The sequence below is a fragment of the Micropterus dolomieu genome, linkage group LG07 (genome assembly GCF_021292245.1).
Source record: "Micropterus dolomieu isolate WLL.071019.BEF.003 ecotype Adirondacks linkage group LG07, ASM2129224v1, whole genome shotgun sequence".
Classification (NCBI taxonomy): Eukaryota; Metazoa; Chordata; class Actinopteri; order Centrarchiformes; family Centrarchidae; genus Micropterus; species Micropterus dolomieu.
In genome coordinates, this window is record NC_060156.1 from 21,947,284 (window position 1) to 21,963,028 (window position 15,745).

At 40.0% G+C, this 15,745-nt stretch overlaps 1 protein-coding gene across 1 annotated transcript in view; it reads left to right on the forward strand.

Annotated features, from left to right (window-relative positions):
- pdia5 (protein disulfide isomerase family A, member 5) overlaps positions 1–9,395 on the forward strand; it is a 61,218-nt gene extending 51,823 nt beyond the window's left edge. The window contains exons 16-17 of the mRNA XM_046053808.1: positions 4,344–4,478; positions 7,010–9,395. Coding sequence (XP_045909764.1) covers positions 4,344–4,478; positions 7,010–7,090 — 216 coding nt within the window. The 3' untranslated portion in view covers positions 7,091–9,395. The remainder of the gene's footprint in view (positions 1–4,343; positions 4,479–7,009) is intronic.
- The last annotated feature ends 6,350 nt before the right edge of the window (positions 9,396–15,745 follow it).

The window sequence follows — 15,745 nt, forward strand, 5'->3', positions numbered from 1 at the left end:
ACACACACACACACACACACACACACACACACACACACACACACACACACAGAAAAAAACTTGGGGCGCGTGTCTGGCAATACTCTGAGCTACAATTAATCATCTCAAGTACACCTAAAAAAAAACATTAAATTCTTGTCTTTTGATTTTAAAGCCTCATCGGGATGCTTAATGTTAAATGCACATTGATCCAATAGTGCTCAGGCAATGTAGCTCTCTCATTTGTTTGGAATTTTTCAAAATCATTGTCAGATGGTGTAAAAACAGTAACGTGTCCTCAACAACTTACTCATACATTTTTCTGAGGCAATCCTTTGTAACATTTCTCGATAACGTTAAACCTCAAAATATTTTTGTGTAATTCTCTGAGGATTGCCCTTCAGCTGCAACTTTAGGAACTTGTACCAATACATTCTTAGCGTAAACACTGAAATACATCAGTACTTAATCAGCAATAAAATAACTGTATGTCCTCCACAGTATAAAATATATGTTGTCTTTGCAGGACAGGGAGAAATTATTAGTTGTAACAATGTAAAAAAATAAGCTTTGAAATGTCCTAGGATTCTCATAATGGTCACCAAGAAACACAAACTACTCAGACCTTTACCACCTAAAGGAAAAAAAATATTGACTTTGTGTTTTAAGACTTAGGACTGAAAGTCCAACTTTCCACTAACAGTCAGATGTGTTTTTGGGGGCTCCAGTATCTAGTGGCCACAACAGCTTAAGGCACTTCGCCATGGCTTCACCATTAAGCTGTGATGTTTGGATCAGTATCCTTATGATGAAACCCAAACCAGGGGGCCCTCATATCTGTGAAGGTTGTATTACATGCAGAGGTTTAAGATCTCTTCCCTCTTGTTGTCCCTCCAGTGGCCAGTGGAGGTGTGAAGTTGTGTTTGAACAAGAGTAAATTTGAGAACTGTGCACGTGTTTACTTGGCAATGCTCTCTATTTATAAAGCTGAGCCCCAGTGTATTGTACCAGGCTGGTGTTGATCACAGTCTATTAACTGCCTTTGCTTCATTTACCAAAGACAAACACAAGCTTAGCTCCAGCTTTGATGATGCACAACAATTAAAACTCCACATTCTATGCTGTATGAGAGTGGGGGAGCTGTGCTCTGAGCTGTCTTTTCCCTAAATTTTAATCAGTAGCAGCATTAAAGGTGCACCTTGGCTGGAACTGCTTGTTTCCAAAAGCTGTCTGTTACCACTGTAAAAAGAACACTGTTTCTTCAGAGAACTGGCTGTTTTTTTTAAGGATTTGTCCAATATGGTCTTCCTTGGTTCTGCTACAGTACCTGTAAAGTTAAAGTAAAGTACTCAACAGAAATATACTTACCTCTCGCTTCTTCTCTCGCTTCTCTCCCTTTCTTCTTCACTGATTTTTCATTGCTTTACAGGTAAAGGCTTTATTAATTCAGGTTTTTGACGTTGTATTTTCGTTTTCGTCATCATCATTAGGTTATTCATATCATTCCTATCAGTAATTACACTGAACAAAATTATAAATGCAACACGTGTTTTTTGCCCCCATTCATCATGAGCTGAACTTGAACATCTAATGGTGCTTTCAGACCAAAACCGAAGCGAGTGTTCGGGGTGGGAGTTTAAAGTCAATGGAAGTCAATGCAATGATGCATAGAGCTGCGATTTCCTGTCGGGTGGCGCGAAGCGACGCGAAGGGGGCGGTGCCCGCGACGTGAAGCGAAGGCAACGCGAAGGAATTTGCATGACGCTGAGTCGCGATAGCCTATCAACGTTGAGATTGTTTGTATGTCATCGACCGCTTCAGAGTGCTGTGTGGAGAGGGCCAGGCAGAGCGGGCGATTGAAATAAATGCGTGTCAACAGCTGTCTTCACGAGACCACACAGTCAATCACAGATTTATTGATGCTGAAATAGAAAAGACGTGCAGTATACTTTAAACACAGTGAGTATAATCGAATAAAGAAGGTTTATGGTGAAAAAATGCACATGATATTTAAAAAAATCTGAGTGACGCTGACTGAACGGATAAGGCACCGGGATTGATCAAGCCTGGTTGTTAGCCTGGTTTGGAGCAGGCTAGCTGCACAGAATAAATCGCCATGGTAACTTATGCGCTACTGCTTTCATGAAACGGAGTCATGGCTTAATTCAGCCAGGATAACTGGAAAATCCCAGCTTAATCCGCTATCTTTGTTTTAATTTAGCACATTGAGGCTGGTATGGCAACTTCAATATAATACCAGAATGAATAAATAAAATATTAATAATATTGTGTTACACTTCTTCTTTCAATCATACATCATACAAATCAATTAAAATATTAATTGATTTTGGCCTACTTAGGTAACAGTTAGGCAAAACAGCTCAGGGACATCCATATTTAATACTATAAGCGTAGGAACTGTGTTGTGACAACAGAACTAGCTCTGAGTTTATCAGTACAGTTTGACTACTGCTCTGCTCTTCAGTGTGACGCTGATGGATTGAGATCAAGCCAACTGGTAATGTGCTGCTACTCAGGAATTATGCTCTTGGATCAATGACGTTATGTGGGGTCCTCTGTCACTTGAAGATGCATCAATAGCGGCATTGGCTGAGGACCTTTTCAAGAAACGCAACTCTACGGCTTCATTTTCTCCTGTCAGTTCACAGCAACTCTGATTGATTGCACGGGGATGAACAGTCACATGGAATTGGTAGTTACATTATGTCCCTTGTAGCAGCTACTGTTGCTGCTGCTGCTGCTTAAAGTACTCTCTGTTGTTATTCAAACTGTACTACCAAAGAGGTGGTGAAATGTTTAAAACATTTCACATTATAAACAGTATTTGTTGGTGAACTTACAGTTGCAGTGTTGTCAGCAACATCTCTGTTGACAGTTTTGCTTTTCCAAAGGTGAAACACCTCAGTCCTGCTAAATATACAGTACACGGCTTGCATCAAGTCCCTGAAAAACTGTTCATCTAGAAGTACACTGAGTTCTAGTTTAAAACCTGATTAACAGACCATAGAAGAAGAATATCCCTTTATAGGCTGTCCTCCACACTGACGTGCAGAAGACGTTCGAAGATGTCTGTTCTGCTGATGCAAACAAAGCCAACACTCAACAACAGTGTATGTGCTAATGCAGAGTCTCAAAATTTGAGAACTTGTATTTGCATGAAAAAAAACAACAACAAGCACTTGTATTTTGTAATTAGGGCAAGACGTTTTGAGCATAGCTTCACGGTTGGACACACAGAGAAAGTGTGTCTAATGTGTTTTCTTCCTGCAGCAGTTCTGTCATTTCCACATTCAGCTCGAGCAGACAGATGGACAGAGAGCGATTATTTGATAGTGACAAGTTCAATGTGCAGCGCTCAGCACCCTGAGAGAGGGTGACATTTCAGCTGTCCAAAAGGACACGCTGAGTGAGCCATGTATCAGTGAGGCGGCATTTACGCCTCATTGGGCCGGCTTGTCACTAATCGATGCAGCAGTCTCGCAACATAAATCTTCCTTGTTGTTTTTATGTAGGAGTGATTGTTGTGGGATTTTTCACCACCACCCACTCCAAATGGTTTTGCAGAAGAACAATGCATCATTTTTTGCAACCTGGTAGGAGAAACAAGTGGTCTAAATTTGGACAAGGAAATTTGGACAATGTGTTGAGCCAGATCATCGCCATAGCGGCTGAATACATACCAGTCATCGTAAATGGCCATTTCACAGTTATTGAGTTCTCTGTAACATTCTGTTGTAATATCCTGTGTGTACATTTTTTGTAGTATTGATCTACAATTATAATAAAGTTTATTTGTTGTGAAAGTGAGTGAGTGCATAAGAGACACTGAAACAAGAGTCAACCCAAGCAATAAAAAATGCCAGGTGTGATGTAAAATCATTGTTACAGAACAATAAAACAGGGTAATATAATGATAGAATATGATCCAAATCCTCTATAAACCTGTTTCAAAAGGTTGTAACAGGTGAAAGATGTTGCAGATCTTGCTAGATTAAATTTCCACAGGCAGTGCAAATGAGTACCTACATTAAACTCCATCATAGTTAGCATTGTTTTATTATCAGAGTAAACCACCACCTCCCTAGAAAGCTTTTTGGGAAGTTTCAACCCACAATACAATTAAGGCTATGCTAATATGGTAATATTACAGAAGAGTCGTATATTTCACAAAAGCTCACTTTGCTGTTTCACAGTTTACAATTTCATTTCCTTCAGATAAACTTCCACACATCAGATACGGCAGCATGTGAAACGCCTACACAAGTGAAATCTTGAGCTCTGTGTTGCATTATTCTTTGTGTAACATCATGCTGAAGGTGATTGCTGTTGTTGTTTTTCCTTAGATTGTGTATGCTGCTGTGGACTGTACAAAAGGACAGAACCATGAGCTTTGTAAACAGGAAGGGGTGGAGGGCTACCCAACGTTTAACTACTACAACTATGGCAAGTTTGTGGAAAAATACAATGGAGATCGTGGGGTAAGTGGTACTAAACCTTCCACTCACGGTTATTTGTCAATTACAGTCTCTGAAACTGTTAACACACTCAAAACATATTGATAACCCCATTTTTTTTTTGGTAATGAAGTAAGCTTGTGAATATAAACCCCAGAACTTGTTTGGTTGCATTGACAAAACAGACACTGTGCACAATCTGCATTTATACTAAAGAAAGCGAATAGCATACATAAGCTCTCTGCTTGGTCTCCCCAAAGCCTAATAAAAATACCAATATCTAGGATCCTGGAGAGTCTGTTAGTTGGTCCCAAAAAGGAGCAATCACCACAGACAGATCTTGTAGTGTGCGTGGGTTCAGAATTTAAATGTTTTTGCCTCCTGGACAACAGTCCTTAAATGTGTGATGTGTCAGTCTTTCCACAGTAAGAATTGTAAAAGGCTCATAGTGTGTTTCTGGTGTTGCCTTGCAATTAACTGCCGTTCCACACAAAGTACACAATGCCAGTGTGGTGCTGGACAGGAGGTCCGACAGGAAATGTCTTCTTAATTAGTTATGTTTCCATCAACGTATTTTAGTATGCGCATTTTGAAGTATCGCATTTGAAAATATTGATGGAAAAAAAATTGTTTTTTGCCTTTTTTGAAAAAGAGCTAATGCTAAAGATGGAAGATGGAAACACCTATGCCAAATAAGTTCTGATGTGGCGAACATTTACCTCACGACTGATCAGTCTTCCCAGATATTCTATATATAACATGTGGAAACACGGCTTGTAGCAACTTGCCCACTTTTCTCTGATCCATGCGACTGGTTTTGTTTCCGGTTTGCAACCCATACTTCTTGTTTATTACAGCCATGCGTAACGTCAACTTCTGACGAAACTACGGTTTGCGCAGACTGGTTTATTTGCTCCAAACCAGTTGCACCTAATATGCATTTCTTTTTTTTTTTTGCGACATTTTCAAAAGTTCACTTAAAATTGGCTTGACAATTAGATTGATACATAAACAATTGCCAGTAGCCATGTTTCCATGTCTTTCATGTAGCACTCCCTGAAGTGTATGATGTTACAAAGTATTTTATAGTTACTTAATTGTTGCACAAATTGCCCTGTGTGTGTTTGATGAACACATATTTCTAGATGGGTTACTACAATATAAACTGGGATACTGTGGCATGTGAACACCGTATCCAGATTTCTGATTACGACCTGTCATGTGCACATTACTCAAATGGCGTTACATAGTAACTAATCAGTGAAAACAAAATTTAAGAAACCAAAATGGGTTAATCCTTAACTGCTGAGAGAACTCAGTGGGTACAGAAATGACAGAGTGGGTGAATGTGGAGGAATCAAAGATGCAGACGACGCAGCCTGGATATTGTTACGATGATATATACAGGGATTAGATGATTAAACCTTCTCACGGTTGGTTTCACTGTCTGTGTAAACCCATAATGGCATATTTTTTTTTACCAGAGCTATTACAATTTTTTCCCCCCGTTTCAGAAGTAATCTCTATAGTTTAGTCAAAGAGGGTGGATGTTGGCTGTACTTTTTCATAACTAGACTATTTCTCTTGTGGCAAAGCACCACAAGTGGACAGAAATATTATGTTAACTGAATTTTATGTGGCAAAAAGCATAGTCAAGGGCCAGGGTCATGCACACAGCTCAACCCACCCTTAAGTGGAGCATTAGCACTGAGATAACACTTTAGGTCATTGAAAAACTCTGCAGCTCGGCTATTAACCAGAAGAGGAGAGAGCACATTAGTCCAGTTTTAGCTGCTGGCTTCATGTAACAGAATTAGAATTGTTTTAAAATCCTTCTCCTAAGATACTAATGTGCTAGGAACAAGCTACATTGCTAATTCCCTTGTTTACTATTTGATCATCTGCTTTTTTTTTTTTTAAATATGAGAGTTGTAGACTTTGTCAATTACGCCTCTAAAGCTATGGAACACACTACTTATAGATATCAGATATATCCATCGTCAACCGCTTATCCTTATCGCTGGAGCAAGGCATCGGGCGCAAGGCGGGGTACACCAGGGCCACACGTAGACAAACAACCAGTCAATTGGTGACAATTTAGGGTCACCAATCAACCTACTCCGCATGTCTTTGGATGGTGGGAGGAAGCCAGAGAGAACCCATGCGGACACGGGGAGAACACAGAAAGGCCCGGGGCAACCGGGATTTCAACCCACAACCTTCTTGCTATGAGGCAACAGTGCTAACCACTGCACCACCATGCCACCCTATCAGGGATATAATTATGATAATAAACAATTGGCAGCAGAGAATAAGGCAGGCAGACATTAATATCTTGGACAGGGCTAAGCAGACCTTGAACAATATTTGGTTTCCATGTTTACGTCTCTTATCTGCAAACTGTCAGCCTAAGTTGACATAATGTTTAATGACGGTACTGTGATCTCTATTAGATTAGAAAAGGGGCATTTCAAGACTGATGAAATGCTTCAGGTTGTGACATGATCATTAAAACGTGTGCTTTACTGACTCTCTAACTGTCCCTCTGTCCACAGGAGGGGGGCTTCGTAAGTTTTATGCGCAGCCTAAGAGGACGTGATCAAGAAAAGGTTGTCAAGAGGAAGGAGGAGCTCTGAGGGCCATGTGCTGGGAGGGGGCGTTGCACTACACAGTTTGTCATTGCACTGTGACCCTTGACGTGGCAAGGGTCCTATCAGCACTGACATGGGAGACTTGATGACCTCAGCGAAAGGCTATTTTTTTTTATACCGTGGTGATGATGTTTGTAATAATACCAACAGAGTACCTACAGTCAGACCGACCACTTGAGACTTCTTTTTCATGGATTTTCTGATGGGCAAAAAAGTGATTACCCCCCCCTCCCTTCCCCAACACTGTGACTGCATATGTGAAAAGCTAAACCCAATACTGTATCTATGCAATACTGACCTCTGTTTAGCTCTTCAGGGGTCTGTGTGTCTGATCAACACCCGTGGTGGGTGGTGGGCATCATTATTTAAAGGTGGAGGTTGCGCTGTCAATCACTCCACAGGGGTCCTAATCCAGTCCCATCAAACCTGCTCTTCTCCTTGAAGGGACACATTTTGACAGATGCGTGTTGGCTCCAACATTTTTGGACAGAACATCAAGTCCAGAACCATCCAGAATATTGCTTTGTTATCCTTACAGATCAGTTGGAAGATAACTGAGTTTAACACCAAGATCTCTTTTTGAAAAAAGCCCATAGCTGATACAGTAAAATGTAAAGTGCTACTGTATAAGGTACTTCAGCAATGTGAAATAGGTGAAATCTGTGAAATCATGGCCAAAGGGTCAATATTCTGTATGGTTTTGGGCTCTCATGATTAGTTTTGCTTTTAGAAAGGACTTACACACTTTTGTTTGCTTAAAACTGTGGCCTTAAAGATATAAAACTTTTTTTAAAATGCTGGTATTGCAGAAATATAAAATAATAAGTGGAGGAGAATCAGAGGCTTGGTGCCCTTGCAATTCCCTCGAGTCATGGACCAGAGCAAGTTAAAGGAGAAGAAAAAAAAAAGACAAGAACATGAAATGCCAAATATTCTTCTGCACATTGCCCTTGATATTTTCATGCTTTGTACATTTCCAGATATTAACAACATTCACAGCTGTAGTGGCCTCTTGTACAAGTTTGGGGCTCATTTACAAAAGCATGGGAGATGCTCAAGTATGGTGGCTAAATGTTGCATGTTGATCATAAAATTTCAACAAAGCATGACCCTTTCCTCCGTTGACTGAAGTAATCATGGATTCCACCCAGTATCCCACAATTCCCTCTGCATCCACACACATACTGGAATAATTCAGACCTCTGGTTTACACTCTGGGCATTCAGGGTTTTTGTTTAAGGGTACCCAGTCTGTATTATGCCATGTGTTTCCAATGAGCCAAAATTCTTCTGGACCGTTCTGTCTCAGTCTGTGTCTGCCTGCCATTGCTTGGCCTAGACTTGCTCAGCTTCAGTTGGCTTGGACAGTGCTCTCCCATGCCTTCCATCATATTCCAAGGGATGTCTTCATAGTGCAGCACATCCAAGGAGTAAGGAAGTGAAGTCTGCCCTAGCTGCATAAGACCATTGATTTGGCGGCATCATCATTACTTTTGTGGGTTTTTTTTTTTTAAAAGTGCGTTTTCAACTCCCACGCTTTGGCCACTATAAATAATTAAATGCTTATCTGTAGCTGAACTTGTGTTTTATAATTCAAGACTTTGGTTTCTTTCATTATGAATAAGGTTCTCAGGGATAGCGAAACACAATTAAAGGGAACTAGTTTGTTTGTAAGTTTGCATTCCAGCTGAATAATTTTGAGCCCTTAGGTCACCAAATTAAATATTGTTTATGTTTGTATCCCAAGAAAAAATAAATCAATTGAAATGTAATTTTTCTGTTCCATATCATGACATGTATTGAATAAGACATATATTCAGTTGATGTTACTGAACCATTTCTCGTCAGACACTATCATCGTGATTTTTAACGGAAGTGAAACTGTCTCAGACAGGCTGGCACCAAACACATGTTTGTGTTCAATATGACTTTAATATTTTATGGTATGCAAGGGCATTTTGAAAGAGTGCTTTACACAGTTAGGTGTTGACATATTGCTGTAATTAGGTGTTCATTCTCCTCTCGAGGGGAAACGACAACCTTTGTGTACTGTGTCCAAGTGTTTTTTTGTTTAGGAGCCTCCACAGTGACATCACATGTTTGTTGAATAATATAACAACCACCTCTATCTTATCCCAAAGGTATCCATGTTGTGTGGGAATTTGTCTCACTTATGCCAAGAAGTCATTGTTGCCTTTGTTGATTTTTCTGTGCCCAGCCATACATACAGTTTTGCCCCTTAGTCAGGACCTTGCAAAGTAAAAAAATGAATAAAGTCATACATTTCCAAAGCTTTTTCCACTTGTTTTTATACAATATACACATCTGTTTTGCACACAGTTTGTTTTTTTATATAATTTTTGAGCCAAGTTAGGGGTGTGGATCTAGGGTGGCAATGTCATTTGGGCCACTTTGAGTGAAATGTCAACAAAGCATGATTGTTCCCTCCGTCCACTGTGTGGAATGTCTCCACAACTCTTGGATCAATTGCCATGAAATTTGGTACACCCATTCATGTCCCCCACAGTATGAATTGCAATAACTTTGGTGATCCTCTTAATTTCCATCTTGTGCCATCATCAGATAATCCTTGTATTTAGTGCTAACTAAATGTTAGTATACTAACAGGTGAAATGGTAAACATCATCCGATACAAATGTTATATCCTGCGCATGTTGGCACGCTGAAGTCAAAATTTAGCTCAAAGCATTGCAGTGCTAAAATACCCCAGCCACACCAGGCCATGCTGGCACAATAAAATACAGGTGCTGGTCATATAATTAGAATATCATCAAAAACAAAAGAAACTTGGATATTATATTCATTCATTCCACACAGATTATATATTCCAAATGTTTATTTCATTTAATTGTGATGATTAAAACTGACAACTAATGAAAATCCCAAATTCAGTATCTCTGAAAATTAGAATATTACTTTTACAAAAAAAGGATTTTTAGAAATGTTGGCCAACATTTCTAAAAATCCTTAGAGTATGAAGTATGAGCATGTACAGCACTCAATACTTAGTTGGGGCTGCTGAATTACTGCAGCAATGCAGCGTGGCATGGAGTCCATCAGTCTGTGGCGCTGCTCAGGTGTTATGAGAGCCCAGGTTGCTCTGATAGTGGCCTTCAGCTCTTCTGCTTCTTTTTGTTGGGTCTGGCGTATCGCATCTTCCTCTTCACAATGCCCCATAGATTTTTTATAGGGTTAAGGTCAGGCGAATTTGCTGGCCAATTAAGAACAGGGATACCATGATCCTTAAACCAGGTACTGGTAGCTTTGGCACTGTGTGCAGGTGCCAAGTCCTGTTGGAAAATGAAATCTGCATCTCCATAAAGTTGGTCAGCAGCAGGAAGCATGAAGTGCTCTAAAACTTCCTGGTAGACGGCTGCGTTGACCTTGGACCTCAGAAAACACAGTGGACCAACACCAGCAGATGACATGGCACCCCAAACCATCACTAACTGTGGAAACTTTGCACTGGACTTCAAGCAACGTGGATTCTGTGCCTCTCCTCTCTTCCTCCAGACTCTGGGACCTTGATTTCCAAAGGAAATGCAAAATTTACTTTCATCAGAGAACATAACTTTGGACCACTCAGCAGCAGTCCAGTCCTTTTCGTCTTTAGCCCAGGCGAGACGCTTCTGACGCTGTGTCTTGTTCAAGAGTGGCTTGACACAAGGAATGCGACAGCTGAAACCCATGTCTCGCATACGACTGTGCGTGGTGGTTCTTGAAGCACTGACTCCAGCTGCAGTCCACTCTTTGTGAATCTCCCCCACATTTTTGAATGGGTTTTGTTTCACAATCCTCTCCAGGGTGCACTTATCTCTATTGCTTGTACACTTTTTTCTACCACATCTTGTACTTCCCTTCACCTCTCTATTAATGTGCTTGGACACAGAGCTCTGTGAACAGCCAGCCTCTTTAGCAATGACCTTTTGTGTCTTGCCCTCCTTGTGCAAGGAGTCAATGGTCGTCTTTTGGACAACTGTCAAGTCAGCAGTCTTCCCCATGATTGTGTAGCCTACAGAACTAGACTGAGAGACCATTTAAAGGCCTTTGCAGGTGTTTTGAGTTAATTAGCTGATTAGAGTGTGGCACCAGGTGTCTTCAATATTGAACCTTTTCACAATATTCTAATTTTCTGAGATACTGATTTTGGGTTTTTTTTTTAGTTGTCAGTTATAATCATCAAAATTTAAAGGAATGAACACTTGAAATATATCAGTCTGTGTGGAATGAATGTATGCATTATACAAGTTTCACGTTTTGAATGGAATTACTGAAATAAATCAACATTTTGATGATATTCTAATTATATGACCAGCACCTGTAAATAGAAGTTCACCTTGTCAGGTCGCTGGGTTGATGGACAGTACTGGTGAAAGCAGTTTTTGTGACCTTCACTTTTATGTATTGCCCTCTTTTTTATTTTCTTCTCAGTTCTGCATCTTTGAAAGGAAACAAATGGACCACAAGCATCACTCAGCAGATCTGACACTGATGGCTTTTATAATGTTTTGTCATTACTGCACTGCCTGACCTTCTGCTTTTTCAAGGTGACAAGCACGGGGCCTGGGAAACCCTCTGTGGAGTTCAGTTCACATAGCGCCCACCTCAAGGCTCTCTCTAAGCTGTAGAGTGAGACTGAAGTTTCTTATGTTCAGTGTTTGCAGTCTACAGGTCTGTTTAGATGAAGTGCTGTTGTTGTGGTGCGTTTAGTGTTGAGCTACAGCAGGCTGATTAATGCCTGTGAGCACAGAAATACCCTCTCAAACCCAATTTCACTTTAGAGGATTTTCAAAAAGGTGGAGCGCTTTTGTAATGCCTGGATGCTTTGCTTCTTTGTGGGTTTTCTTGAAGGGGAGGCTCAAGCATTTTAACCTGTACAAAATTAGCATAACAAATGCAGGACACAGGGTTGTTAATACAAAGTCAAGGTCTTCTCGGATTCAAGTACCCTTAACAGAGGCCATTTCCCTTTATGGATAACTGTGTTTTGGGCTGTTCATGATTTTATCTCTCTGATGTCATTCTGTGCTCTGCCTTCATCTACCTGCCTGTCCTCTACCTCACCTCTGCTTCTTTGTGTCATCATTATGTTCATTTTTTATAAATGCCCAAACTTGACCCGTTTTTCAGATGCATCATCACAAGCAACTTTCTGTTTTAGTTTTTTAGGATCTTTTTTTGTACATACTTTTGTTCCAGCCCATTATTTTTATTCCATCTTGTGGACAAATTGCTTCAAACACCAGAAGTCAATTAAACAAATAGACCTCGGAGTGTCTGCTTGGGAGAGATAAAGAATTTCTTTAGCTTGTTTCTCACAAGGCAGTGATCAAAATGATTTTCATCCATCGCTGAAAGATGTATAGTATCATTCTCTGTGCTCAATGGAGTTGTCAGTCAACACTGAGAAGAACAACATCCCTTTTTATTGATAGAAATTGGTCAATTATAGTCGAGGAAATCCATCAGAAGTGTGCCATGAAAATGTCAAATCATGCATCATGGGAAAATGAACAGGCCTTTAAAGGAATAGCTCTGTGTTTAACAACCAAAGACAATATGTTTCTGCAAATAAATGCAGAAGAAGCTGTATCATGTCTCATTTGTCAATTGATATTTTCTTACAAGAACTGGGTCAAATACTCATACAGACACGATTTGATCTATTAACTGTTGAATATATTGAAATGTTGCAAAATATGATTAGACATTACACACAAGCCCTTAAAAACACACGCACTACAACACAGTCTTACACACTGGTGAGATTAATGCAAAACAATACTACAAAAACTGGTTATAATAATGTTACTCGTGGTTCTTCCCCTCAAAAACCTTTTCACATGATGAATGTCGTGGAAATTGTATTCCTGTTGAGAGGTTGAGCAAATAATTGAGTTACAACGAACCGTTGTCTTTGAAGAACACGACAAAAGAAACAACAAATGTACATTTGCACATTCTTTATTCCTTAGTGTACTGTACGGTACAACAGATTATTCTGCCCCAGCATCCTGTCTTTGGTCTGGGACAGGCCAGAGATTCTTGTCCTCCACCACTTCCTCTTCCTACTCTTTTTTTCCATCTCCTCCTCCTCTCTCTACTCCTCCTCCAACTACTCTTCCTCTTCCTTCACCTCTTCCTCCTCTCTCTACTGCTCTTCCTCCTCCATGGTGTCCTCTACCTCTTCCTTCACATTTCTCTGGATCCATTTTTCCAAAACTGAATGAACTGACTCTGGCCCTTTTATCTATCTATTGAAGGTTCTGGATGTTGTGTTATCAATTATGAGTTTTAGGCTGTGTTTCCACCTGGGTAACTGTGTTAAGCTCAACCTGTGCTGATTTGAGTGAACAATATTGATTGTTAGTGCTTTCTAAATGATGACATTGTGTAGGCAATGAGAAATGAAGGAATTTGTGTGTAGAGTTTAGAGAAACGGGTGTGCTTTTTGAAAAATGGAGTTTTTAGTTCAATAACCTGGTTATAGTGTTTAAGCAATCGAGAAAAATTGTATAATACGACCCAAACCCTTTTAACAGGTAGGAACCTCGAGCAGAACCTAGACTCAAGATGGCCATCTGCTTTGACCAGTTGGGGGGAGAGGAAGGGGGAGAAAGAGAGAACACTGTAGCTCAGTACAAGTCCCACATATAGATATAAAACAATTGTAATGGTGGTAGTAATAAAGATATCAATCAAAATTAATAATAGTATTGAAAATGATTAATATTAATAATAACAATAATAGAACTAATAATAGAAACACAGGGGCAGTAGGTGGCTTGAAACCAAAATCCAGACTCTACAGCTCCACAGAGAGAAATGCAAGCAAGCAACAGAAAGAGAGAGGAGAGGGATGAGAAAACTACAGATGAGGGAAGAAGGCTAGTTAGTAACATGCATTAATAGGATAAGAATGCATACAGATGGAGAGGAGGAGAGAGGAGTTCAGTACATCATGTGAAGTCTCCCAGCAGTCTAGGCCTATAGCAGCATAACTTCAGGGCTCATCTGAGCCAGCTCTAACTATAAGCTTTATTAAAGAGGAAAGTATTCTACTCTTAAATGTGGAGATGGTGTCTGCCTCCCAAACCCAAACTGGGGCCTGATTGCACAGTAGAGGAGCTTGACAGCTGAAGGCTCCCATTCTACTTTTGGAGAGTCTAGGAACCACAATGAACCCTATATTTTAGGAGCCCAGTGTTTTGTGGTGTAATAAGGTACTATAAGCTTTTTAAGCTACGATGGTGCCTGACCATTAAGGACTTTGTAGGTGAGCAGAAGGATTTTACAGGGAGCCAGTGCAGAGAGGCCAATACAGGAGAATTATGATCTCTTTTTCTGATTCTTGTCAGTACACGTGCCGTAGCATTCGGGATAAGCTAGAGAGTCTTAAGGGACCTATTCAGGCAGCCTGATAATAAGGAATTGCAATAATCCAGCCTAAAAGTAATAACTGTGTGGAATAGTTTTTCTGCATCATTGTCATGACCCCATGGCCTTCTTTTGAGCCCTACTCAGAGAACAAACTTAATGTAATTGTCAGTATGTTGCTTGATATGTCTAGCTGTAATAACAATGCAGTCTCCCAAGAACAACTATTGAGGTTTCAGACTTTTTACCATGTCATCATATTGATTCTCACCCAAGACAGGTAGTCCTTAAAAATCACATTTCATGAATTTCCTGTAAAAGTGTCAAAATCATGAGATTGAACCAGAAGAATGTTCTGCAGGTATATTTTTAGATATGTCATAGTTGTCAGGAATTCCTGAGGTTCAAAGTTGAAATGTATAATGATGACATCCAGGGAAAGAGACAATTTGTGGTGATGCATTTGAATGCTGATGTGTGTGCACCTCTGTTTAAACTGTGTCACTGTGAATGACGCCACTGCCGTCCTCACACCTGACATTCTCTGCACTAAACACTTACCGAGACCTGTGGCTATTCATCAACTTGTCAGCAGCAGCAGACATCCATCATCTACTTTCCGTCTGCGTGTCTTTCTTTCTCCCGCTCTTTCCCAAACACACACACACACACAGGCCATGAGGATATTGAGGAGGTCCCTTCAGGTTGACACATTGCCTGGGCTCATGTGTGAAGGATGAGGCCACTAACCGTCTCCGTATTGTTGTTTTTATTTCCTCTAGCCGCAAATGTGTTTTCTTCCATATTCTAACAGAAATGTTTGAAAATAGGGGGGAAAATGCTGATGCCAGTGAATGGCCTATTTTAGGTCTGAGTGGAGCACTAAAACTTGGCAGGCTCTGGGTACGCATTATTCATTTTTGATGTTATTTTAATTTTAACATTAAAAAAAGATCTCAGCATCAGATGCTTGGGAGAAGATTTAATTTGTTTCTGGCTTTCAGTGGGAAAATGGCAACTGGAGCAAGTGGAGATCAGAATAAAAAGATAACCAAAATGTAGTGAAAATAAATTATGAAATATAGTATCTATTACAAAGCTCATGAATATTAGTAATCTCAGTTAAAGAGTAATTAGTATACTGCAGTAGCACACTATTTACTGTCTACCAACCTTGTTGGACTATAAACAGTACTAATATAAAATATTTATTTAGTATTATTTTGTTAAAATGTATTACAGT